General features: G+C 49.3%; 1 protein-coding gene across 3 annotated transcripts in view; it reads left to right on the top strand.

Annotated features, from left to right (window-relative positions):
- Positions 1 to 27,094, top strand: part of TANC2 (tetratricopeptide repeat, ankyrin repeat and coiled-coil containing 2) — a gene marked incomplete at both ends in the record, with an annotated part of 215,383 nt that overhangs the window by 32,603 nt on the left and 155,686 nt on the right. For 2 of the 3 annotated variants that reach the window (XM_082494745.1, XM_082494744.1), the window contains 2 exons: positions 18,368 to 18,439; positions 23,802 to 23,870. In XM_082494745.1, the coding sequence (XP_082350871.1) occupies positions 18,368 to 18,439; positions 23,802 to 23,870 (141 nt within the window). Of the gene's footprint in view, positions 1 to 18,367; positions 18,440 to 23,801; positions 23,982 to 27,094 lie in introns of all 3 variants that reach the window. The other variant, XM_082494743.1, reaches the window with a different exon arrangement.

The raw sequence follows: 27,094 nt of genomic DNA, 5'->3' as shown, positions 1-27,094 counted from the left end.
CGTAGAATCACAGAATGGTTTGGGTTGGAAGGGACCTTGAAAATCATCCAGTCCCACCCCCTGCCCCGGGCAGGGACACCTCCCCCCAGCCCAGGTTGCTCCCAGCCCCGTCCAACCTGGCCTTGAACCCCTCCAGGGATGGGGCAGCCACAGCTCCTCGGGGCAACCTGCGCCAGGGGCTCACCGCCCGCACAGCCAAGAATTTCTCCCTAATATCTAATCTAAATCTCCCCTCTTCCAGTTTGAAGCCATTCCCCCTCGTCCTGTCTATCCTGAAGCAGGATGAGCGAGAAGGAGCGCTTTCCTCGAGCCGTGGGTGAGGCCGGCGGCGCCGCGCTGCCGGCAGCGCCGTGTCAGCTTTTCGGAAAAGGGGTTGCAAAATGAGAGAGAAGAGGGCAAGCCACCGCGGGGTGTCGGGGTGAAACGCGGCAGCCTGGAAGGTGAGGAGTTGTGGGGGTGACAGCTCTCGGAAGGGGGGAGCTGGCTCAGCTGCGCTCAACGCGGCGATGAAGACACGGGTACCGTATGGCCGCTCAGTCTCTACAGTCTGATATATAACGTGCGGCGCAGAACACACACTGCAGCGAGAAGTGGGAATGGTGAGGAAAGGCAGAGCGCTTTCGCAGGATGAATAATCACCGGAGCTAATGGCAGGGAAGTGATTTTTTTTTTTTTTTGGCAGCAGAGGAGCAGATCGCTTCAGTCAAACCAAATGAATGAAAATACGCGGCGTCTGCGCTGCGGGAAGTCAGGCTGGGGCGTCTAACGGGCCTTCTTACAGCAGAAATAATTCTCAAATAGAAGACCAGCATTAATTGTCTATGTATATACGTGTGTTTGTGTGTGTGTGTATATATATATATATATATATAAAAAATCATCACTCGGTTGTCTGGGAGGAGAAAGTCCCGCGGAGCGTGCCTTGCGGGCTCGTGGCGCGGCAGGCGCACGGGCTCTTGGGGAAGGCTGCTGTGCCCGCGGGTCCCAAAAGGCTTGAAAATTGCTGCTCAGAAAACAAATAGATTTGCAGTCCTCTGTAGATCTGGGGAAATAAGGAACGGTGTTTCCTAATGTTTCTATTACAGTGCGCGAAGCACTTGAGTTGTTATGTGGTCTTTCTTTTAAAGAAGCTGAATCTCTGAAAAGCTGAAAGGAATTAGATAATCAGCTGAATTTGTACCTGCTCATAAAACCAAAATACTTTGACGTAGGATTTGGTCATTATGTATTCAGGTTACGTTTCCCTCCTTTTGACTTCTGCTCCGTCTTTGCAGGAAACCTTTCAAGTTTATTACTGCTGTATCAAATCTTGTTTCATCTTTACGTCTAAGCTGAGCCGCAGTGTGCCCCGACCTCTCTCGAGGCATTTACATTTTCTCTCCTGACCTTACAGCTCTCTGTGCTAATGGGCGATGATGTCCCCGGCCCAGGGAGAGCCTGGTGCTCTCCTGCCTTCGCCGCCGCCACTGTCTGCGGAGCCTTTTTTGGAGCATGAAAAATAAATTGGGAGAGTCAGGTGGTTTTTCTCTTTCTTTTTTTTTCCTTTTTCTTCTCCGCTTGTGACCTACTGTGAAGTTGGAAATGGGGTACAAAGCTGAAAAAACAGCTCTCCTTCCATTTCATCAAGGGCAGCTTTAAATGCATTTATAATTTGCTTGCTCATTTAAATCTTCTGATAAGTCAAAATCAAATATCATGAAATAGTCTCTTACCTGAAATCTGTATCACCGCATCCCAGACTGGTCGGGGTGGGAAGGGCCCTCTGGACCTCCCCCAGTGCCACCCCCCGCCAGAGCAGGGGCACCTCCAGCAGTGGCACAGGACACCTCCAGGCGGGTTTGGAATGGCTCCAGAGGGGGAGACTCCCCCCCCCCTCTCTGGGCAGCTGTGCCAGTGCTCTGCCGCCCGCACAGGAGAGAAGTCCCTCCTCAGGTTCAGATGGAACTTCCTCTGCTCCAGTTTGTGCCCGTTCCCTCTTGTCCCGTCACTGGGCACCACTGAACAAAGACTGTTCCCACCCCCCGGCACCCGCCCTTTGGGGATTGATAAGCGTTGATGAGATCCCCCCTCAGTCTTCCCTTCTCCAGACTGCAAAGCCCCACGTCCCTCAGCCTGTCCTCAGCAGAGAGATGCTCCACTCCCCTCATCATCTTCGTAGCCCTTTGCTGGACCCTCTCCAGCAGTTCCCTGTCCCTCTTGACCCGGGGAGCCCCGAACTGGACACAGTGCTCCAGATGTGGCCTCCCCAGGGCAGAGCAGAGGGGGAGGATGACCCCCTCGCCCCGCTGGCCACGCTCTGCTTGATGCCCCCCAGGATGCCATTGGCCTTCTTGGCCACCAGGGCACACTGCTGGCTCATGGGCATCCTGTTGTCCACATAACCTGTCGGTTACTGTAAGACAGGTCCCAGTGTTAGGAATTCTTCAGAATTTTTCATCTGCATCTCCAAACAAATAATATTATTTTTTTTTTTAAGTCTGAAAGCCACTTAAAATAACAGCTGGTTTGGATTCTGCTTATAATTTCACGTGTTTGTGTAATGCGCTGCGCATCTTTCTGCGTTTCGTGAGTTTTACACGGTTGGTCTCTCTCGCTCTTTAATAGCTGCCGGCTTGGGGAAGCGAACGCAAAAACTTAGTCATAATTTATTTAATCAGCAGAACAGCTGTTTCAGCGCAAACTTTCATTAATAAACTTCAGAGTCTGTCTACATAAATGGAATAATTTTAGCACTAACAGGTTTCTCCATAATCTTCTGTATAGCAGTAATTTTTAAAGTGTAATTATTTTACATAATGTAACGCTATGCAAAACTTGGCCTCGTTAAATTAACTGCTTGACGGTCTCAGTTTCAAATTGCCGAGCAAAACAAAGATAAGTATAAACAAATTTTTTAGCAGATAATTTACACCTCATCCAGGTAGTGGGGCAGCAGGAGGGAAACATAACAGCTAATTCGGTTGTGATAGCAACGGCGGATGAACTGGAAGTAAAGTCACGGCTGAGCCCGGTCGCAAGCGACACTGCAAACTTTTTCACAATATAAGTCAACGCGCAAGGAAAATGTATCTCTGCGTGTAGCCCTGATTTAGTTTAAATCCTAAACTGTTGATTTGGGGTATGGTGATGCATTTTCGATGCTGGGAGGGCTGGAACCCCTCTGCTGGGAGGACGGGCTGGGAGAGTTGGGGGGGGTCAGCCTGGAGAAGAGAAGGCTCCGGGGAGACCTCAGAGCCCCTTCCAGTGCCTAAAGGGGCTCCAGGAGAGCTGGGGGGGGACTCTGGGTCAGGGAGGGGAGGAACAGTTTCAAACTGGAAGAGAGAAAATTTAGGTGAGATATCAGGAGGAAATTCTTCCCCATGAAGGGTGGTGAGCCCCCGGCGCAGGGTGCCCCGAGAAGCTGTGGCTGCCCCATCCCTGGAGGTGTTCAAGGCCGGGTTGGACGGGGCTGGGAGCAACCTGGGCTGGGGGGAGGTGTCCCTGCCCAGGGCAGGGGGTGGCACTGGATGGTCTTCAAGGTCTTTTCCAACCCAAACCATTCTCTGATTCTTATGTGGAAGTTCAGCCCGTGTTTTGGAAATTTGACCGTTCTTTGCCGTGTTGCACATACTCTGATTAAATAAATTTTCCTCGTAAGCTTTCCGCAGAAGAAGTTTGTTTATGGTTCCTGTTCCCTGCTGGAGTGCTTCCCCATCCATGGGATTTCTTGCTCCTCCTGTCTTCTCCTCGCAGAGTTTCCTGACGCTGTAAGGTTTTCGCTAACCCCTGACACGCGCTCGGGGTTTGAATTTTGTACCATCTGCTGTCCTCAGCTGCTTCCTTCCGTGGTGGGAAGAGAGAGGCAGAGCATGTGAAAACAAAGCATCAGACTGTTTCTACCAGGTTTTTTAATGATTTTGTTTGTTTGTTTGTTTAACAAGAAAAATGGCCGGGGTTTTGCCATAAGACAGTTATTTTTTTGCTTTCATTTTAAAACAATTTGCTCTTAGGCTATTGATTATTTCCCCTGTAAATAACTTCTTAATTGTTTCTGATTACATTTGCTATCTGTAAGAATCTTTATTTGTAGTTTTTTATCTTCTCCGTAATTGAGAAGGGATTTTTTTTGTTGTTGTTGTTGCTGTAGTCATTAATAGCATTATCTGATCGGGGCAAAGCTGTGTTTCCTTTGGGTGCCGGGCTGGTTATTGATCTCTGCTCTCTGACCCGCGGCTCTTTGAGAAGTGGGTTTCATACTTCACAAAACGCTCTTTTGAACGGACAGCTTGCGTGGCGGAACTGGCTGGAATATCAATGCAAGAGAAGGTCTTTGTTTCTAAAATTGTTGGTGTTTTTTTTTTTTTTTTTTTCTCACTCTGGCAGCTTTTTGCCCTCGTCTGTGAATATTTCTCCTTCAAAAATGATGGAGGAGAAGGAAATGTCTTCGTACCTTCTAGGATGGCAGTAATCCACTGCATCTTTTTAATTGGCAAAAACGTTTCGAAGCTGTCATGTGTAATGCGCGAGTCCTAGACGGATTGTACCTCCTGGCTGATAAATAAATAAATAACTAAATAAATTACTATAAAGTGCTTCTGTAATTGTATTAATTAGGGAGATTTGTGTCTGGTCTCTGCAGAGCACTTTGTGATAGCGCAGCGGGAGGCTGACACGGCGGCCCTGGCACGGGCAGGCTCCTCCTGCGCGACCGGGGATGGCGTCCAAAGGCTTTGCAGTTCCCCCCTTTCCTTTTTTTTTTTTTTTTTTTTTTTTTTTTTAAGAGCCTTTTGTGTTGTTCCTAACTAAATTCAGCATTGTGCGGTACTTAAGATGAGCCTTTAGTGGTGCAGGGATTGCGATGTAACTTTAGGTGGCGCGGCGTTGTGAAGTGCCACCTGGAACTCATCGAGGAACGGGTAGAAATGGTTCAGTGGATATGAAATCTGGTCCTGATGCGGAGTGATACGACGTGTCTGTGTGTTGCGTTTCCCTTCGCCTTTTCTCTTTCAGGCGGAATTTCTCCAGTACTGGATTTCTTTAAAGCCCTGTCTGTTTATTTGTGAATGTCTGTGTGTATATGTATTACCACTACTGCTTGAGTAGTAGCTGGAAAATAATTTTATAAATAATTAATTACTCATTTTTCTACCTAAATAGAACTGCTAACCTCTTTTTACGTTTCACCGTGTAATTGCCTTAAGTAGGAGACTGAGTGGTATTTATGATCTAAGGCCGTAAATGGTGACTGTGTACGGCTGCGAAGTGTTTTGTGTTGCAGGTAGAGCCCCGAGGAAGGTGATTCCTGAGGGGGTTTGGGTTGTGTTATTCCTACTTTGGTGTTCAGCATAACTTCTAAAATCTAATTATTTGGATTCCGGGAGGTAACAGACTCTAAGAAGGATTTTGATTGCTTTTGGTGGAAATACCTTTGATAGAAAGTTGTAATGTGTTTCTAAAAACATTGGTGGTGCGTTCGTTGGAAACGGAATGGGAGAACTAATTCAGCTGCAGTGTGAGAGCGCAGAACGCAACGAGGGCTGGTGATGGAAAAATGATACTTGCGGTTCCATCTGTTTGAGAAAACAACAAAATGCTGTGAAATACGAGGTTTTCAGATGGGATTTTCTGTTTCCTTTTCCCCTTTGCTTTTCCTTAGTTATCTTGCTGTGATTTCGCCAGCACATTTGACTCAGACAATAGTTAAATGACTTTCTTCGGCGCTAAACCCGCATCGTTGTTTGGAGAGTGATAACGGGTTTCATAGCAGCCTGCGCAAGCGCGTTTGACTGTGTCAATACCACCGCGATCATCACATCCGCACCGAAAGCCGGAAGACCTCTGTTTCAAACTGCTTGTTAATTGTGACAAAACCTACTGCGAAAGTGCTGATGCGCTCTGCCAAAAATCGCTTTCCTGTCTTAAGTCATAGACGAATCGCTACGGTTGACCGAGGGAATTGAATTAAGCACGTCTGGGTAGGCGAAGCGTTGCGGCGCGCAGGTGAAAGCCGGGACTGGCGGTCCGAGCAGCACCGCTGACTCTCCGGGGTGTACGCTGTCGTCTTGGGAGGTCACCGAGAAGAGCGGCAGCAGCAGTGCCTCCTTACGCCCCTGTGGCAAAATTCACCTTTTGGTAGCTGCGAACCTAATTGAAGGAGCAGGAAGGGCGAGTTGGCCATAGCAGCTCTGACTCTAAAACCCGGCGTACCGGCGTTAGGCGGGAAGGGAACGTTTTGAGCTCTGAACCGAGGTTAACTTGAACCTTTGCAAGTACTGGAAACGTTGAGCTCGGGGTTTCGGTAGGCTGTGCTTGTGCTTTCCTCGGGAGGTGGGACAGCCGCTGGGCGGAGGCAGTAGCGGGAGCCGGCTTGGTTGTGCGAACCGTTCCCGTTTCCATCCCCATTCCATGCCGCTGCCCGCGCGGGGGCGGGAGCGCTTGGCCCGCGCGGTTGCTGCCTTCTGGCTGAGGCGCTGGGCGGCCCCGCTGCTCCCAGGGCTCCGCTGCTCCGGGTTGGGATTCCCATGGGTTCAGCCAAGGCCAAAATGATATTTTCAACTTGTTTGGGGGACTTCAGAGCCTTTTTCCTATCCAATAGGGCTTTGAATCCCTAATAAATCTCTTTCACTGTACTCCTCCTGTGGTGGGTCAGGGATTGCCGAGCGCCAGCAGCAGGCTGCCTGGCAGCAGAGTAACCTGTTTTGAGCTTCAGTCACTTGTACCAGTTTCTCAACTAATTTTAGGACAGATGACCACTGAGCCATTCTAAAAATGCTGTTTGAACTTGCAATTAGAGGAACGCGCACAAATGCCACGAGAAAATTCGCCCTACGCAAATCGGTAACTCTCGGTGTAGCTAGCAAGGAAAGCGGATGTCGTATGTAGTGTTGATTGTTGTTAGTTAATTACATTTTAACATATTCAGTCAATTGGAATAATTAGTATATCTGTCATGCTTTTTATTCGCAGCTGAAAAGGCTTGTGGTTGCCGAAGGTCCCAGAGAGCCTTATTAGAGGGTACCAGTATTTTACAGTTTGCAGGTGGCGAGCAGGGGCACGCTGAGCCAGTGGTGCCAAGGAGGGCGTCCGGAACTGGGTCGTGGCGGTCCCCCTTCGCCTTCGCCCCCGGCCCCTTCCCTCCTCGCACCGCGCGGGCGCTGCCCGCTGCCCACCCAGAGCTCTCACCGCCCCAGCGAAGCGCTTTCCCACCTTGTCACGAGTTTTAACAACCGAACGGCTGTACTGTTCTGTAGAGCTGTTCTTTGATCGCCTCTTGAAACGTTCCGGTTACCTTCGCGTTTTCCCGACTCCCCCCCGTTACACGTGTCGGTACTATATCTCTCTGGGTCGGAAGGTGCAGCAGTTGATAACTCGTTCTGCTCCTGTGTGCCAACACCAGATTCAATTCTATGCTAATTCAGTGCGAAAGTAAGACCTCCTTATCCCAAAATATAGGAGACCATATCTTTCAGTGGTTACAACGATATTGTGTTCTGCTGGAAGAAAGGAAACAATTTGTGCTTTAATGTAAGTGAAAACGTGTTTGTTTTCGTATCTTTCTGTTTAACTTTTAGCTCCAGATTCTGCCTCCTAGGAGCTGCTGGGTTACGGAATAAGGATAATTGGAGCTGCTTCCCTGCCGGGGAAGAGCCTCTGGGCGTTGCACGTTTAGGATGAGCTGGAGAAAGCCTGAGGCGCGTTTGGGCGGAGGGGGAGAGCGCCCGTCCGCGCGTGGGAGCGGCTGGGGAGGCCCATGGGAGGTGGCGAGAGCGGGGCGCCCGGGAGGGGGCTGCTCTCTGCTCACCCCCCCGCCAAGTTATGAAGGTGGGTTTCCATTTCCAGATGGTCCCATCTCTCTCCTCTCCGTGCTCCAGTAGGCTTGATGCACTGTCCGGCTGTTAATGGTGACTTCTCCAACTGGCCGGTTCTTCCCGAAGCCCTCATTGTGGGCATCTTCAACGAAGTTCCTTGTAAGACGAGACATGGTCGCTCCAAGCTACAAATTCTCGCGTGCGGGATCAGAAATGCCCCGCTGTGGATCAGGCCGCCCGCGCGGTCGGTAGGAGCGGCATCGAGGAACGAGGCAGCGGTGCCGAGAGCTTGGTTGGAAGGGTTTCTTCCCATACTGGTCTTCCAGATGGAGTTGTCTGGGCTGCAGATGTTGGAAGTTTGGATGCCAAGGTGTGTTCCTCAGGTCGGAGCTACATTTTTGTGGCATGATATAATGGTGAGCTGCTAACGAAGAGCCTGTCGTTAGTGAAAGACATGCTCGGGAAGGCCGCCCGGGGCTTTGGGAAACGGCCGGGGCGGTGGCGGTGGTGCAGTTTGCTTTTAGGAAAGAAAAACTCAGGGGAGGGGAGGTCCGGGTTAACGGTCCGTGGAGGCAACACGCCTCATTTACCTGTTAACCTCATTTGTCTTCTGGGTGGCGCGGTTTGCTAACAAAAGGTCTCCGTCAACTTGTCAGAACACAAATAAAAATCACAAGTGAAATGCAAAATGGTGCAGTACTAATATTTTGCTCGATGGCGCTGTGAGTGCGGTATCAGGTCCTCTGGTTGTGATGTTTTGTCGGAAAGAAATGTCTTATTGACTGTGTTTTCCATCTTGCGCATAAGGATACATTTTAAGTTTCTTCCAAAACAATTAACAAAATGCTATTTTGAGTATTTGCGTACAAATTCTGAGAAAAACATATTTTCTATCATGAAATCAACATTACATCCAATGATTAAACCTCTTGATTTTCTTCTCTGGCGAAATGGATAACGCTCCCGTTTAATCCCATGTCAGGGAAGTTATTTCTGACTCGGGTGGTTTGATCAGCTTTCTCCAGCCCATCCGTGGCGGTTCCTCAGCCTTTATTGAGTGGGCGGATAAAATTCCCTCTCTTGTATCGCGTTTGTCTTTCCTCACAATGACTTGTGAAGAATCGAGCGCTTCTTATTTGTTGTGGAAGTTGTAACCGTGGCTCTGTTATCTGCTCATCCGGGGGGATTCTCTGTTGCCCCCGTGGGAGCTTGAAACATAATTTCAGAAAAATAATTACAAGTTGATGCACGTAGATTGCTGCAAATTAGTACCTTTCTGATTCGGTGACAGTAAACATGACATTCAGCTGATTGCTTCCTACGCTGCCCCATTAACTTTTATGTAGTTTCCAAAAAGACCGGCTCTATATTTATTGAGATGATTGAGATACTGAACAAGTGAGGCTACTTCTGTCCCTTTCGGTAACTAGATTGGAAGATCGGCCATCAAAACAGTTTGGGGAAGTACTGAAAATTTGAACAGTAAATCTAAACAAAATTACTCAGCTAAAATGCGGTTAAATGGCGCATTGGGCTGAATTTTTAGAAGCGCTGATGTGATTTAACCCAAATGTCACCGACAGCGAATGGAACGCGGGGAGTCTGAAAAAGTCCAATTCTTTTGTAAAATTACCTCACTGATCTAATTTGGTATTTAGTTTGCCTTCTGTCATTTTTCTTTGTCCTGTTTTTAAATGATTTTTTTGTTTGTTTGTTTGTTTTTAAGGAGAATTATTACAGTGTATATTTGGTCCGTTTAGGGATGTCTGCATTGGAGAAACTACGAGTTATAGTGAATATAAGGTTTTATTCTATCTAAAAAATGATGGATGTTCCAGATTTTAAATGAAAAAGTTATGGATGAAAATAAAAAGAAGTCACTGAAGTCCTCCATGTGAAAAATCATGAAATTTTGAACAGCCAATCTGGAGATTATGAATTGAGTAGGGGTGGATTGACTCCTGGGCCATCTTTTGTGTTCGCCGTGCTGTTCGGAGTCCCCGTGCGTCTGCTTTTGCCCTTTCTCACAGCCATTTGGACAAATTAAGGAATGATGTTTTCTCTACAGACGGCTTTCTGCTCTTGAGATTGTTCCTTAATGAGCTTGGATACAACGCAGGTACTGCGGGTAGCTGGCCTTTGTTTATAAATTTAGATAATGTACTTAGTAATGCCATTTGAAAGTGCACCAAGTAGAAAGCGCGCACATCTTTTTATGGTTACGGGTAAAATCTGTAATGTGATTTCATAAGCTTTAATGGAATAACGAAGGCAGCATGCGTTCCCGTCCTCTGGTCTGTAGGTGTATTAACGAAGTGGCAGTGATACCGGCGTTCTGTTGTAGCCGTGACTCCGGAAAGAATTTGTTCGTGACGTTGAACGTTTACGATATTCAAGGTTATTTTCGAAACACGGACTCAGTCGGAGTCAGCGCGCGCTTTAGGGCAGTCCCAACTCCTCGTCTGCTTACGGCTCACACGGCCCCAGGACTGTACGGAACGTGTAACGAGGTAAAACCCCCTCAGCCGTGTTCAATGTATATTCATTTCCCGCTTTAGCTAAAGTATTTCAAAGCACACAGCCTGGCATTTCCCTTTTCTTAACTACCGGCGTTTTGTTTGCAAAAAAGGAAGAAAGTCTCTTGATGACCCCATGGATTAACAATTGCCAAATGGAATAGTGTGTTCATGAAAATATTTTCCATCTCTCAGTGCTTTGCATTATGAACCGTACACAGCTGAAAAGATCACTTGTTCTGGTTTGCGGTGCTTGGGGTGGTGGTGGGTTTTGGTTTTTTTTTTTGTATCGGGGCGGTGATGTAATTGAGGTGGGCTTTTTCCTTTTCGCCGTTTTGAAATTTCTCTGCTCAGTTTACCTCTGCAAAATCCCTGCTTTTGGTGGGCTCCCTGGGCCGCGGGTCTGTTCGTCACAAAGTAGTTTGTGTAACGCTATCTTTAACGTGAATTGCAGAGAAATAATTCTGCACCGAAAGAGTATGTTTTGGGTGTCATTTATGACTTGTGTGAGTTATTCAAAGTTGTTCATGAGGGATTCGACGCGCTGGAAAGCGGTTGGGGAGTTCTTGGTTAATGGTACGGCAATTAATAACCCCGGTCTGTCCTAGAGTTCCATCGGTGCAAATCTTCCCCCCTCCACCCCCCCGGGAGAGTTATTTTGGTGGGGTAGATGCTTTATTCTCTTATTATTCCTAATAATTTTTATCATCATAATATCTTTTATTAATTTAAACACAATAATAATTGCAGACGACACTAAACTAGGGGGGCGTGTTGATCTGCTTGAGGGTAGATTGGCTCTGCAGAGGGATCTGGACAGGCCGGACAGATGGGCCGAGGCCAATGGTATGAGGTTCAACGAGGCCAAGTGTCGGGTCCTGCACTTGGGTCACACCAACCCCATGGACGCTACAGACTGGGGGCGGAGTGGCTGGAAAGCTGCCTGGCAGAGAAGGCCCTGGGGGTGTTGGTGGACATCCGGCTGAGCATGAGCCAGCAGTGTGCCCAGGTGGCCAAGAAGGCCAACACCATCCTGGCCTGCCTCAGGAATAGTGTGGTGAGCCGGACTAGGGAAGTCATCATCCCCCTGTACTCGGCACTGGTGAGGCCTCACCTCGAGTACTGCGTTCAGTTTTGGGCCCCTCACTACAAGAAGGACATTGAGGTGTTGGAGCGTGTCCAGAGAAGGGCTACAAAGCTGGTGAAGGGTCTGGAGGACAAACCTTATGAGGAACGACTGAGGGATCTGGGGTTGTTTAGCCTGGAGAAGAGGAGGCTGAGGGGAGACCTTATCACCCTCTACAACTACCTGAAAGGAGGTTTTAGAGAGATGGGAGCTGACCTCTTCTCCCTGGTGACAAGTGATAGGACAAGAGGAAACGGGTTCAAGTTATGTCAGGGCAGGTTTAGGTTGGATATTAGGAAGCATTTTTTCACTGAAAGGGTTATTAAACATTGGAATAAGCTGCCCAGAGAGGTGGTGGATTCACCATCCCTGGAGGTGTTTAAGAAAAGGGTAGATGAGGTGCTTAGGGACATGGTTTAGGAGTGGTGGTGTTTTTATCAGGGTAGGTTAATGGTTGGACTTGATGATCTTAAAGGTCCCTTCCAACCTCACTGATTCTATGGTTCTATGATTCTATAATGTTCATATTTGTTTTCTGGAGCACAAACTAAATAATCGTGAGGAATATTGGGTTGAAAGGACTCGCTGCAGTCCCGGCCGCGGCGCGCTCTCCCCCCTTGCTCGGCGCCGGGAGGGCAGTGGGCGGTGGGCTTTGGCGCGTGCCCTTCCGTCGCGGTGCTGGGGGCCCCTGGGGGTGGCCGAGAGCGGAATTTGCCACCGGCTCAGGGACGGCATCCCTGAGCTCCCTGGCCGCACACGTGGACCCGGCGTGCTTTCCCCCCCCGCGGCACTGTGGGGTTTATTTATTTATTTATTTATTTATTTTTTTAATTTTTCCCATGCGTCTGTGTTTCGGGAGCACGATGGCAGTCGGGAGCCGCATGGCCACGCGTTCCGCCGCGCATTCCGCCGTGCGCGGGGATGCCAGGCTGGGCTGGAGCGGGGTCGGGTCCTAACCGCTGCACTGCCTTTGCGCGTGAGTCTTCTGTCTCTTTTCCAAGATGCGATTTTGGTACGGTGCAGGTTTACAGGATGGATTTATGAGCTGTTGTAGCAGCGCGCGCTCTGTCAGCTGCGGTGGGAGCAGCGGCACATCCACTGCGGTCCGTCCCTGCAGCAGATTTCCCGGCATGCGTACGGCGCCCTGACCCACCCTCTGATTTTTTTCCCCGTTTAAAAACTGCTTTGTCGGATAAAAGAACTGGGAAGACGTTCAGCCGCGCTGTGTGACGCTGTGTTAATGCAATAGGGGAACGGGAATGTCGGGCTCCTGGCTCTTGATTTTATGTGCAACTTGCTGTCTCTGCCTTTACTGTGCATCCTGCCGGCGAGGGGCTCCGAGGGGCTGCGGGGGGCTCCGAGGGGTGACCGAGGGGAGTGAGGGGCCGCAGGGGGCCGCAGCGTTTGCCGTCGGCGCGTCGCGGGGCCGCAGATGTGTCTCGCTCCTGTTCGCAGCGCCGTCTCCCTCGTTGCCCCGCCGAGCTTTGTGCGGGGGCATTGTTCGGCAGCACCGCCGAAACCCGCCGTCCCTTCAAAGAGGACAGTCGTTCTGTGCACTGGGGAGGCTTTGTCGTGCCACTGGTTTTAAATGGAGAATGGATGGGGGCAAGGGGGGAGAGGAGCAGGCGGGGGAGCGGGGCAGCGGGCGTTTCGCACGCCCACCTATAGCCGGGACGCTGCTGTTCTGACGCTGGTGCTAAACGTGATCGCGTTGGAGATTCCTTAATCCCCTAATAACTGAGAGAAGGAGTTAACAGCTATTACTCTTTGCTGCGCGCTTCCCCCGTCAGCGCCCGCGCCGCCGGCCCTCGGTGGGTTCCTGACCCCCGCTTCTGTCTGGGGTCGCAGCGGGAGGGCTGTGAGCTGCTGATGGGACAGCGTCGTCCTGAGCCCAAAATAGCGTGTACATCTTCATGGGCTTTCTTAACACCGAGGAACTGAAAAAGGAAAAAACCACAAAAGTTTTCCTCCCTCCGCTGCTGGATACAGGAGAATATACATCACTGAGCCAATATTTCACTGTGTCATTCACGTCCCTTTTGGCATTTGCAAAAAAATAACTGTTTTCTGTTTTTCGTGGCAACTTCTGTAGAAGCTCCTTAACCGGGTTTATCTCAGTCCGTTCTGATCTTTATTTTCAATTAACACAGATATCTGTTTTCTAGCAATGATTTCACAACCCATTTACTTTCGGTGACCTCTTTTAGGTGCTGCGTGGGAGGCTTTGTCGATAGCTCTGGTCTTTCACCATGTTGACAATCGTTACGGCGACTGAGTTGATTGCACTTCCACCGGCGATACTGTGTGCAAACTGTTGTCCAAATAGGAGGTCGTGCCTAGAAATAGTAGGTATTGCTAAAGCAAATGCTAACAGCTACCTAAAATCGTGCGTAAATAAAATAACTAGCGGCATTGTTGGAACGACGGAGTCCTGATAGGCGCACAGGGGTGAACGCAGTCGAGACTGTAAACTCGAACACTCGGAAGTTCAAAAACACGGGAATTAATGTTCCCTTAGCAACAGTAATTTGCCCCTTTTTTTGCGTGCATATTAAGATAACTCTTTAATTATGTATGGTATTGTTCCCTGGTAGCCTTGCTCCTCCGCTGCGGGGAACGGAGTGTGCTCAAAATTTTGATTTGTAGTGAAGAGAGGAAAAAATTAAACAGTTCAATCGTTCGACTCCTGACTGTGGGCTATTCCTTCCCTTCCTGCAGTCCTCTGCCTTCTCACCGTCCGTCTTAAATTCCGCAGGTACCAGCCTCCTCTGCCAGCTGGCGTCGATTCGATTGAATTTTGGTTTTAATCTTTTTATTGCAAGTGTTCATCGCGTCACCGTTCCTGCCTGCGAGGGAGAAGGTGCCCTCTCTGCCCTGGAGCTGCCCGCGGGAGCCTCCGGGTTTTCCCCTGGGCGTACGTGATGGTGCGGGGCAGGGTTGGTGAGCCGTGGGCCAGAGGGCTTCCCGGACCAGCCGCGAGGTTGCCCGCCTGCCCGGCGCGCGCACAGTGCGCCGGCGGGTTTATTCGTGCACGTGCAGGTCTGTGAGAGGGACGGCGTCACGGCGGCTGTGCCGCTGCTGGAACTGCGTGGGGTGGGGAGTGCGCGTGGGGTGGCGCTGGGTCTCACCGGGCCACAGCCTTTGCTGCAGCTGCACCACGTGCAGCAACAAGGGGGAGCGCAGCTGCCCGCCGACCGAAGGCGTAAGAGATGCTGAGTCAGCAGATTCCTTTTTTTTTTCCTTTCCCACCCTGCTAAATCGATTCGGGAAGATAACTGTGATCTTTCTCTTACCATATTGTGTAACTTGCAAATTACCGGAGATGTCTATACCACACTCCGACTCCTGCGCAGCAGTTCCCGTTCCCGAACCTGATGGCTTCGGCACCGCGTTGTCGCCGGTTCGTCCCACTGTTGAGTGCTGCTGCGGGGCGTTAGAGCGCAGCACCCCGCGTCTGCCCGCACCGGCTGCCCTGCCTTGCCCGATGCCTGTCCCGAAGCGCTGGTTTGGTACGGCCAAGTGACAGTGCCGGAGAGACCCCGTCCCTCCAACTCCTCCGAACCAGGTTGATTCCGACCTAGGCATGAAGTCTTCCACTGGTGGGTTGGTGTTGTATCCCTTTAAGTTCCCATCGTGTATTTTATAAATTTACTGCGCTTGAAAAATAACCGCTTCGTAGATAGGGAACCTGACTTCTGAGAGACCCAAACCTACTCATTTTTGGCTAAAAGTTAAGAGGTTTATTTTTCTCTTAAAATAAATAGCTTTCTGGTCTCTTAGATGTAGAAAATCCAAGTAGGATTTCTATTCCCGGTAAAGCTATTGGGTGAAAGCCTTCTGTCTTCCAAACAGCAGCTCGTGTTTCCTCCCTGCTGACAGTGGTACCCCGGAAAAAAAACCTTGTGGCTCCTGTAAATGGGATACCCAAATTTTGGAAGAGCTGCAAAGCGGCTGTGATGAGCTGCAGGGGGACGCTTTGGCGTTCTGCGCTCCCCGGGGGCACCTCGCGGCGTAAAAGCGAGAGACGCTTCCCTGGTGTGGGTCTGCGCTCCAGCAGCGGGTGGTGGTGGCTCTTTGCTGCTGAGGGCAGTTACGGGGCCCCGGAGAGCGATGTTTGATTCTTCGCTCATCTTGGGAAGGCGGCGACGGGGGAATGGTGCCGGCTCAGGTCGGTCTGACGCAGGTGGGAGGGTGAAACCCGGCTGGGAGAGGAGGGAGAACCTCCGGAGATCCGCAGGAGTGGGGATGGAGCTGAACGCAAGCGAAACCACGCCGAGGGGGTGAGGGCGACACGTGGGTTATTTAAAAGCGCCCAGTCGTGTGAAAGGAGAAGAAACTGGAGTGAGCGCGAGTTCATTCTTGGGCTGTTCCTTCGTCTCCAGCGTTCATCCCGGCCAGCAGCTCTGGAGGGCTCGGCCATCCCATACTATGCTTTTAAGCCCTTTTTTAAAGTCCTTTATTATTTTTTTTTTTTTTCTCCTAACTTTGAGAACGCTTCCATCTCTGGCAGGCATATATTGGGCTCTTCGGGTATTATGTAGCTCTTAGAGATGAGTAAGAACAAGGGCATTTTAAAGTTAATTTGGAACATCTGTTTATGACAGGGGAACCCTATTATTAATGTACTGAAACATCGGCTGCTTTTTGGCGTTCACAAGTATTTAACTGAGATGAGAGTTAAGCTGTTGGCGAAATCCTGTTGCAAAGCACTATGGAAAAAGTTACTCTGTGAATTCCAGAAAAACTTACAAACCAGTTTCGTGTCACCAAACATTCCTTTGTTTTACCGTAGTTTTAAAACCCCAAATTACATTAGATTTTTCAAGTCTTATTTCAGAGGGGTTTTTTAAACGTAATTTAACCCAACTCTGCCGCCTCTCCCTCTCCCTGGCCGCCTCCTGGGGGCTGCTCATGGCGGGACGGGGCCGTTGGTGCGTCCGTGCCAGGTGACGGGGCCGTTGGTGCGTCTGTGCGCCATCTCCTGCGCTGTCCCGTCCCGCGGCACCGCCTCCGTCGAACGGCCGCTCGGCCGCTCCGTGCCGGGGAGGCTTCGCCAGGAGGCGCCTGGGGACTCGCCGGGTCCTCCCGGCGTCACTCACCGGAGCTGTGCGAAATACGTAGATTGAGTTTGTCTTTTGGTGACGATTGTGTGGCTTTTGGTAAATACAGGGTTTTACTCCTGATCTGAATGCTGTTTCTTTTGGTAAAACTTTCAGTCCTTACAGTTATCGCTTATTGTGCATTTACGTTTGGAACTCAAAGGTTTTTTTGCTTTCTTGGTAACATTGAGGTCGTCCCTGTGGGCTCGTACCTGAGTGGCCTTTAGCGATGGTGGTTTTATCGGATGCAAAGCAGCGCTCAGCACCGACACTGGGTATTACAAGGCAAAATCCAGAGAGCGCCGTCTGTTAATCCTCCGTTAGATGAATACTCTTTGATGCCACCGGGCTGTAGAAGACTCAGTGTGACCGTCCCCGGGGGGGGATCTCCGGGCTGAGAAAGGCTCCTCGAATAAGGCGAAACTGCGGTAATAATTGCAATGTCACATCCTTCTTGCGACCAGGAGAGAAGAGTGAGCAGGGAAAGTGTGGCGCTGCGCGCCCTCCTTGGCGCCTGGCTGTCGTGCCGGCTTGTCGGGGAAGTGCGGGATTTCGGGGATGCTTTAGCTGGCTGTGGGATGCCGACCTTTCCCTGCGGCTCTCCTGTGAGCAGGGAAAAATGCCAAAGTGCCCGAAAATCGTATTGCCGACCCCATTCGAGGTGCCTGAGCACTGCTTCGGGGAAACGGGGGGCTGGAGGCGTTTTCCCAAGGGAAGAGGGAACAACCCCCCTCGCCGCAGCCCGGGCTGTGGTCCTGCTTGTTGGGGAGGGGGAGGGGGCGGGTGACCTAAATTTTTGGTCACCTTACCGGTTCTGCTGTTGGGCTCCAATACACAACCCGCCTTTCAAGCCGGAGTAAGAGATGCAGCTCACCTGTCGTATGCTTCCGTAAAATTGAATTAGGTTATGGCATAATAGACCCACCCAACAAATAACTTCAAGAATATATAAACATAGAGGGATATAAACATAGCAGAGCGCAGCTGCTTTGAGCGTAAGCAAAAAGTTTGAAGGCTAATAGCAGCTATTAGGTTTTTAAACAGCTGTTTAAGAATTCGGTCGTTTCGAAACTATTTTGAAAGATTTAGAAAGGCTGCCCCTCTCCCCTTGCCGGAAGGTGGAGCAGCCCCCGGAGTACGTCCTGCGTTCCACGGGCTGGGTTTGCCTTTCCAGCCCGCACCACCCCTGTCTGCTCGAGCATCTGTATTGATGTGCGCATCTATTGTTTCTAATCTGGTCGGTTGATCAATGAAGACCAGCACGTAATTAATTGTGTAATATTGTACACAGTGTCCCACTCTACACGTATCCAGATGCGGTTGTTATTTGTTAACTGTAGCTGCTTTCCTGGTTTAGGAAACAAGGAAGTTGTTTATTTCAAGAGGATATGAGGAGAGTGGTGGTGTTCTTCGCAGCCTTCCCGTTTTTCAGCTGACAAATAATTTTAAAAGGAAACAATTTCAAAGAATGTTCCTTTATTTTTTTAAACCTGGATCTCTTTCATCATATGCTTAATATTTTTCATATTTTGATAATACCGGTCCAAAGTGAAGGAACTAATTGAAGATGCACAATTTGGTTCCTCTTTAATTCAAATATCTGTGGGGTCAGGAGGAGAAGTTAAAAGCCTGCCTGATATCCTGGGGAGCTCACAGATTCCGCTTGCGGTGGAAGGGTCAGCAGGGGAGTCCGCCGGCAGCTTGCCCTGGTGTCGGTCTGCAGGAGGGACCTCTTGTTCCGCTGTTCTACAAGATAGGCGATGGTGCGCAAGGAAAAGTTGCATCTGCCTGACCTGTCCACTATGATGTTCTACTTCTGCTGTTTTGGTTCTCATGCAGATGGAGGGAACGAGGAGCCACCAGACCGAAGACAGGCAAGTGTAGACTCCCGTCAGAGCCGATCTGGGCAAGGTAAACCTGAGTGTTGTTCTGCCTCAGTGACTCGTTTCTCGTTTGTTCGCCTTTTATATATACGTTTTGTGTTTTTTTCATAAGACTATGTCATCTTACGGGGTTTTGCAACCATCGTTATTATCCGCACAGCTGCAGCTTTGCTAATACTCTCAAAGCGGACCGTGTTTGTATAGTTTGGAGGAGTTTGGGCCGCCTGGGGAGGGTACGGCGTCGCCGTTGCGCGGGCGCAGGGACGGTGGTTGGGGCTGGTGGCGCGAGAACTCTTCAGCACGTACCAGCGCAAACCAGCGGGCCACCGGCACAGGGCGACTGCCTGCCTTCCCCGCTGACCGCAGAGGGGACCTGGCTGGTCCTCAGTGACCAGGTCATCCTTCCCCCAAACCCCGCGGTGTGCCAGAGCTGCGACCTGCGCCTTCCCGCCTCGGGGCTCGGCAGCCGCGTGCGACGGCTTTTGCTTTGCTTCATCCTACAGGAACAGGGCAAAAGGTCCGAGGAAGTGTAGTAAAAATCATTTTTATATTCTTTACATAACGATTCTACAAACTCTTTCGTTGAGGACCCATCGTTCACCATAGGCTGGGGGGTTAGAGCCACCACGAGAGCCGCGTGACGGGGATTTCTGCCACTGACAGCAGCAGCTCTTGCATCTGCGCTGGCTTACGTGTCCTTTGGAGTAGCTTGCTTAAAGCTTTAAGCTTTTCCTCATTTGTGAGGGTTGTGAAAACGCTGCTTTTTTTTTTTTTTTTTTTCATATAAGCTCTTGAGACGACGAAGCATTTTTTCGGAGGTGTGGCTCTGGTGGGTGCTGTGTGCGTTGACTGATTTTTCGGATTGCAGCAATAATTTTCCTTTCATTTAGGTTCAAGTCAGTTGTTGTCGTGGTGTCCTAATGACTTCTGATGGAGACGTTTTCTTCGGAGCATTGTTCTTTTTTGGCAGCGTTCCAGCGTTGCCCGGGCGAAATGACTGCAAGTGGTTGAAGCCTGCCATCAGGGTTAGGGGGGTCGGAATCCGGAGTGAAAACCCTGGAGCCCCATGAAACGTCAGCAGCTGAAACTGCTCTGTTAACACAGGATCCTTTTATTATTATTATTTTAAAATTTCTTATTTCAAATTTTCTTACCTTAAAATAAAAGCGTTAAATAAAATTAGGAAGGGACAAGGGAATTCCCAACTGCACACACCCCACGAGAGCTTCGCCAATACAGAATGGGTGGTTGCTCATTTCCAGCCCCTGGTAGCTCAGGTGATGTGCTCCTTCTGGGGCCGTTAGTCCCTGTGACGTCCGTCCGTTGGTCCGCGTGTTGGCCCTTGGGCTGTCGGCACGAGACGCAGCAGCGCCGACATAGCTGCTGGTGGGTGTCTGTACGCTCACGTCAGACGCTCCGTTCTCTCGGGTGACGCTTCAGCCCGATCCTTCAGCATCTCGGCTGCTGTGGAAGAGTACCGGTTTGGGGCAGAGGACCTGGGGCTTTTTTGCAAATACTTATTTGCCAAAGAATGACCCACCTCTGTCTGTTGGCCTCACTGGGTCTGGCTGCAGGAATTGCAGTAGTAAGAAGCTTCAGCGTGAGGGGGAGCAGAGGGGGAAACAGGTAAAGAAATACTTCCAACTTCTTGGAGGACCAAGCTTCTGGGCTAAATATTTCCGCTTGGATCAATGGATGTGACTGCAGACACGGGCTTTCTACAGTGTAGAAGTAATCTCTCTGCCCCATAAAAGTACTGTCTTTATCTTTGCCCTGTCCTGTGTCCCTAAGCTGCTGTCTGTCCGCACGTGTTAACGCGCTTTTTTCATAACGATGGGTTATGGGTTTTTATTATGCGTAGATAAACCAACCAACCGAAATGGCGTGGTTGTCTTACTTGTGTTTAAATTTCCACGTTGCTGTGTGTGACGCCCAAGTATTACAGCTGTTTATAAAGCTTAATTATCGTGGAATACTTAAGGAAAGAGTTTATTAGTTCGAATACGCACTTTGCAGTAACATTTTATTTAAATATATTTTATAGACAAACTTTCAAAGTTCCAGTTCAGCCGTGAATGAGCCCTAATTTGACGGGATCATATCTGTAGATTGATAAACCCAATATTCCTTCTGACTGAAACAAATTTCAGACTATTTCAGTTACCTTGGTGTTGTGCGTGTGTTTGCTCTGGCAAGGATGAGCGAGGCATTGCGACATCTGTGGAACGACAGTCGTACGTTGTGGATGTTTTGGGAGTTCACTGTTTTCGTTGTAAAGCATTTGAATTTTAAGAGGGGAAAATACTCCTGAAAACTTTGCAAAGATGTCGTTACTTTTATTTCTAGACAAGGTAGTGCCCCCGGTTGCCCTCGGTTTTAGGTAAAGATTGGTCAAAGATACTGGGAATTTATACCGTAGTAATGTGTGAAATGCACACAGACTTTTAGGTCTTTGCCAGACCTTAACCTGCAGAAGATGCCCAGTGTTTCTAGTTCCCTCCGATCCCCAAATGTAACTCAAGGAACTTTTGAACTTTGGTTCGAAGAATCAAAATTAATGATGGCAAATTTTTTTTTTTTTTTTTTTTTTTTTTTTTTTTTTGCGTCTGGCTCCAAATGTGTTTTGAAAAAGCATCGTAACACGTTTCTGTCGCTGCCGATTTTGCCTTTCCCGGCGCTCGCAGGGGGTGATGAATAGGCTTGCAGAGTCAGCGGAGGTGTTCAGCGCGCAGTAACCCTGCAAAAAGCAAGGTCCTCCATCAATTTATGTCCAGTAAGCGATATATGGAGCCAGTAATGACACTTGGCAATGCACAGCTGGAAGAAGGCAAATTTTTTTTGCTGCCTTAACGGCGCGCTATCAAATTATGCCCTCCTGGAAAAACGACGCCCAACCGCACTAGCAGAGCCACTGCATCTTTGGGATGATTAGCAGGAAAAACTTAGAAACAAGATCATCCAAGTTGAGGTTCCGAGCTGTGCTGAGCAGCAGCGCTGTCCCCTGCGCTGTGTGGGTGCAAGGCTCGGGCTGGCTCTTGAGAGCAGGTGTGTCTCCAACGTGCCTCCTCTGTCCTGTCTGCCTGATGTGCCGCGTGACAGCCGATGGAAAGAGGTCTGAGAAACGGCAGCGTTGCCACCTCGGAAGCTGTGGCCGCGATGTGTAGCTCAGACGTGTGTCCAACGGGAGACCCCGGGGTGGTGCTGAGCGTGGGTGGGTGCGCTGGAGCTGCCCGTCGCCCTCAACGCCCATTGTAGCCCACGGAGAGGTCATGGATGGATCCAGTGGAGTGTCCGGGCTGGGATTCTTCTCTTCCTGAAGCAGAACCCTAAAATGCATCGTTAGGTCAACCTTGTCCCCTACTCCCTGCCTTCTAGACGCGCTTCTAGACAGCTTGCTTGGCTGCACACACCTCTCCTGTGGGCACCAAAGTTACCTGAGATGGGCGCACTTGTGGCACACCAAAGTACCGCCGGTGTGTGTGACCGACGAGGACCCACAAAGCGCTGTGGAGGTGGCCATAAGCACCGACTCCGTGTCGGTAAGGAAGCGGCGCTGGTGGCAGGTGGGTCACAGCGGCACAGGGCCACCTCGCTGGGACGATCTCGGGTTGAGAAGAGCTGCTGCTCCCGGGGAGGCGGCGGTAGCTGCAGGGGAAAGGTGGCAAGGCGCTCATTCCAGTTTGCCATTACTATAGCCAAATATATATATATTTTTTATATATATATATACACGCACATATTTATACACATATATATTTGTCTATATATATAAAAGGCACGATACTGTCAGCAACATCATCTTTTAATTAAAAAAAAGAAAAAAAAAAAAAAAGAATAACACTGATCTGTTCCCCCTTAAAGGGATGCACTCCGTTAGAGCATTGGTGTGCACACTTAATTAAAGCAGCATGAAATGAATAGAAAAACATCAGTGTCTGGCTCGTGGTTTGTGGCAATAATGACAGTCTCTGATGAATAAAACATATCGAACTGGAGCATACGGGAGTTAAAGGAAATCACCTCTGTAAGGATTAGACTTTGAATATATGTTCAGAAAACTGCTGTGAATGTGGCAAGCGTTCAGTAAGCAAGAGAGTAAAAGTCACATTTGGAACTGTCAAAAATAGTGTACGTGTCAAGTGTGTTTGTTTTGGTTTCTTGTACAAAAATGCTGAGCGATGTTCCTGGAAGTTGGCATCGGTAATGGATGGATTTTGGCCACAAATGATACTACCTCTTAGTACGCTTCAGGAGCTCGTCCAAGATTTTTGACAGTTATTTCAATACGGGTTTTTCCTCCGATCATAAATAATATGTTGGGTTGTTCGTGTTGCGCGTTGGCTTTCTGGAATAGTTAGTCCATCACCTCCTCTGGGCTACCACGTGTATGAGGCATTTACCCTTTTTTCTTCCCCACTTTTGTCTGTCCGTCCTTCTGCCCAGGGGTTACATTTTCTCCTTTAAACATACCCTGGCAAGCCGTTGAGAACCACACGGCTGCCCAACGGGATGGAGGAGTAAATGTCTTGATGGAGGAAAAGCATGAGTAGGAACCAAAAGCTGAAATCCATTTCTTGAAGGTGTGGCACGAGTGTAATCTTACATTATCTGTAATGAAATATTAACGTTAGCAGTTTTAAGTCGGTTTTGCAGATGAAGGAGTAGTTGTCTGTGTTGGGTTGTTCATCTTACTGCCTAGAGGGGGAGAACCAAGTGTCCTCGACCAGAGGTTTCCATGTTCTGCAACCAGGAGGAACGTTCTGCTCCCAACTCTTGCTGATCTGGAGCACCCACCTTTCATTTGTCATTGATATTTATTGCAACAATTAGCGATATGTGCCCGTGTTGTTCTATCCCCACTTGTTGTCATGTTTGGTGTCTTCCATGTGGCTCTGTGGCGATGTGACCCCCATCCAGGCTTTGGGCGGCTCCGGGCGCTTCTGTGCGTTTCTTTTGGGGGGTGTTGGTGGTGCTTTTGCAGCCTTTTGTGCTTCTGGGTTGGGGGTTTTTCTAGGCTAGAGGTCCTCACGTTGCAATGCAATTCAGCTAGAAGGTTTTTTTAGAAATACACAAACTAAACACATGAAAAAACCGTAAAGGAGTATTATTGCTTTTATATGTAAAACTGGTGACTCTAGCACTCTGAAAGACAAATTGAAAAAACCAAAATAAATTCTTCACGGTTATGCCGTTGATAATCCAAAGAGGTGTGCCGAGATGCCCTTCCAGAAATACGGTTTCGTTGAGGGAAGAGTCAAGCCTGAGCAACCCGAAGAGGAGAGAGCGGCCGTCCCCGCGCCGGCTCTGCGCTCCTCCCTCTAACAGTGATGAATGCCGGAGACTCCCTCGTGTTCTGACCGGTTCCTTCTTATTTTTTTTATTCCCGCCAGGCACCTCCACAGAGAACGACTGTGCTTTTGAACCAGACTACGCTATTCCGCCACTCCCAGTGACCGAAGGTATGCAGCACATTCGGATTATGGAGGGCATGTCCCGCTCCCTTCCATCCTCCCCCTTACTCACACATCAGTCTATCAGTGTTCGGCTCCAACCTGTGAAGAAGTTAACTGGTAAGGACTTTAAATAAAGTTCAGTGGGGCTTTTAAGGTCCGTCGGTGCAAAAATCTGTAAGAAAAAGCTTTGAGCGAGCTTCTGTATACAGGTCACCCTTTGTTTATTATAGCAGCTACTTTAGTCCAGCCCAGGAACGGATTGGATTTCACGCCGACAGACGAATCTTTCTGTTCTGCAAACGATCTCTCTGCTTTACAAATATTCTCTAGTTTGCTGAGAAATTTCTAGCGGAGTGTGTTTCGGTTCCACTTTGTGATTGTGCTTTACGCGCAGTGGAAGCGTTACGGTAATTTTAAAGAACTTTATGCTAAAATTTTGAATGCCGAGAGAATACATCAGAAAAATTATAAACTTACACAAAAGTGATTTTTTTTTTTTTTTTCATAGTTCACGCATATTTTTAAACTGTTTTGTTTATCCAATCTGCTGGGGTTGTGGTTTGAAGGCCTAGCGCTTTGAAAGTTGTTGAATTTCCAAAAGCGCGTGGAGCCTCACATCCGGTTAAAAGCCTGACGTCATATTTCTGCTGGTAACAGTTTTGAGAAACTCGCCTCTTGCCTAAAACCTGACGTTCCTCCGTGCCCGTCTTTAAAAACCCATCAGCCGGCGCACTGCCTTTGTGCTGAGAGAAACCTCCGGACAGGGTTTTTCCCCCACATGAGCTGATCTACGCTTGCAAAAGGGAGCTCTGGTACAGCTGGTACCCTTTGCTTTCCCTCTGGTGAACGGAGGAGGGGAAGAGGGCAGGAGGAGGGGTTCCCGAATGGCGACCGCCGGGCTTTGCAGGGCCTCCTGAGAGGCCTCCTGAGGGCCTCCACAGAGCCCGTGCGGGCGCAGTGGGGCTCAAGAGGTGCAAGAGAATCGGGCAGATAAGGAAATAAAAAGGACGTGAAAACAGTTTAAAAGGAAAGTTTCGGTGCCTCACTCGGCTGTCTTCAACGCGAGTTTCCCGTCGTTGGGGACCCCCGAAGCGTGGCTGAACGGGAAGGCCTCGGCCAACTTTTTAGTGGCAGTGAGCACAGCTCTGGCGTTCCGAGGCCGGATCTTCGGGAGGGCTGATGATGGGACACTCGGAGGATTTGTGGGGTTTTGTGGATTTTGAGGGTTTCTTTGGAAACGCTTTCCTTCTGGAGAATATCCCTCCGATTGCAGCGCGGAGGCAGGGCAGCGCGGCTGCGTGTTCAGAGCTCCGCTCTGTCCGTCAGCATCTCCTCCTCTTGCGCGGAACAGCGACGAACACAATGTGTTGTACTCCCCAGGGTGGCTGCTGGAACAGGCTTGACTTCTAAAAGTTTGGGGTTGACTTTTATTGACTTTTAGAGTCATAAAATTCAGTAGCGGATTACGAAAGCTATTTCAAAATGCGATCCGTTTCAGCTTAGTGTCTCTAAAACCTCGTCGGTTCTTACCCGGGTTACCGGTGCCTTCCTCTGGCAGGAATACGCTGCGTGCGGGTGGGAATTCGCTGTTTGCTTCCCATGAACTCTTTTTTTTTTTTTTTTTTTTTTTTTTTTTTTCCCCCCCCCCCTTCCCTTTTTCTTTCGCTGTGACAGAGTAATGGGTAGGTGTGGAACCCACAACCTTCCTGCCACAAAAAGCATAGGTTGTGAAAAATGACAAAAATAAATCAAGGCTATTTTTTCTTCTCACAGCACGTCTGTACTTGTTTAATTTGTTGTGCAATGTGTAGCTAGTTTGCTCCTGCTTTTCCTGAGTGTCCTCCTGTGATCCACACGCTACTCCAGGTTCCTCTTCCTTCTAGTTTTTGAGTTCCTTGTGGGGGTTTTCTTCTTTGTTTTGTGTGGCTTCCTCAGTCGAGGCAGGTAATGTTAGCCAGTTCCACAGAGCTTTTTTTTCAGTTAGGAAAGGATGAAAAGCATTCTCTTTTACAAATAGTTTAGGCCTTTGTAGTATCTTTATCTCGTTTGTTACCCCTCTGTCCCCTTCTTTTGACTGTGATCCTTTGTGTTTATGTGCTCTTCAGTTGTAGCTCTGAGTAATGTCATATTCATGTATCTACTCGAAGAGTTCATTACTCTTCTCTGAAGTCTGTGCGGAGGGTTTGAGCTGTACCCCACGGAAAGAGCAATTTTTCTTCCACCCCCGCAGCTCCGTTTCCCTGACAGCGTGCGGCGCTCAGCGAGCCGCCGTGCTGCAGCTCGGCCGGACCTCTGCCTTTTCCGCAGACGCCAACCTCCTCCCGCTTCTCAAGCTCACAGCGATTCAGCCTGGCAGGTTCAGCTCCGTGTGCCCATGATTACCCTTTTCCAGGTGGAAACAGGTCAGGCTCCATCCGGGTCCAAACCCAAACAGCTTTAGTCGGGTTTGGCAGAGCTGCTGTTGGGAGCGTCCACCAGTTCCTCCAAATCCTGGAGTTCCAGCAGTGGCTTTCGCGGGTGGTGACCGAAAGAAAGGGATGGGGGTTCACGCGAGCTTCAGGGGTGATCAGCTTCAGCTCGGTGACACGCGCGCTGCCGCACCGGTGAGGTGGCCCTGTAGAGCCATGCTGTAGCCGTGCCGGCGGTGAGAGGGCGTACTCCGCTGTCGCTCTGGTTCGGAAACGGTATGGGATGCGATGCAGACTTGAACGGGATGTGTACAAACCAGGGTAACGTTACTAAAAAGCTGATAAATGTTATTACACAAAAGCAAGAGGAGAAAAGCGTAAGCTCCTGGTTTTGTTCGGGGGTACGTTTTGGGGCCGGGGACAGGAGTCCATTGGAAGTTGACTGGGAGATGACTCTGCCTGTCTTCTACTTGCATACTTTTCCTTTCCCATCTGGTCTAAATATCCTGTTCCGGCTAGACCCAGTCCGGTATGGCATGAACACACATGCTAATGTTTTGCACGTACGTGTCTCGATGACTCCAGCGGAGCTCCTGATATACTTAGAATTCAAAGTGTGTTTCAGTGCGTTGGTGGATTAGCGTGATTTTTAAAATTATTAGTTTAATTTACTGTTGATATTGTAAAAGGAAGGTGTTTATTTTACATCCTCATGCAGTCATTATAGGAATTTGTTTGCTTTCATTAAGGTAACGTGTAAAGGAACTGGGAAAGCAGTGCTTTCCGCTCTTTGTTATTCATAGTATTTATCACGTTTCTTCA

This window comes from Vanellus vanellus, assembly GCF_965231255.1.
Source record: "Vanellus vanellus genome assembly, chromosome: 24".
Lineage (NCBI taxonomy): Eukaryota > Metazoa > Chordata > Aves > Charadriiformes > Charadriidae > Vanellus > Vanellus vanellus.
The sequence above is the reverse complement of the archived record's forward strand: the minus strand, read 5'-3'. Positions and strand labels throughout refer to the sequence as shown.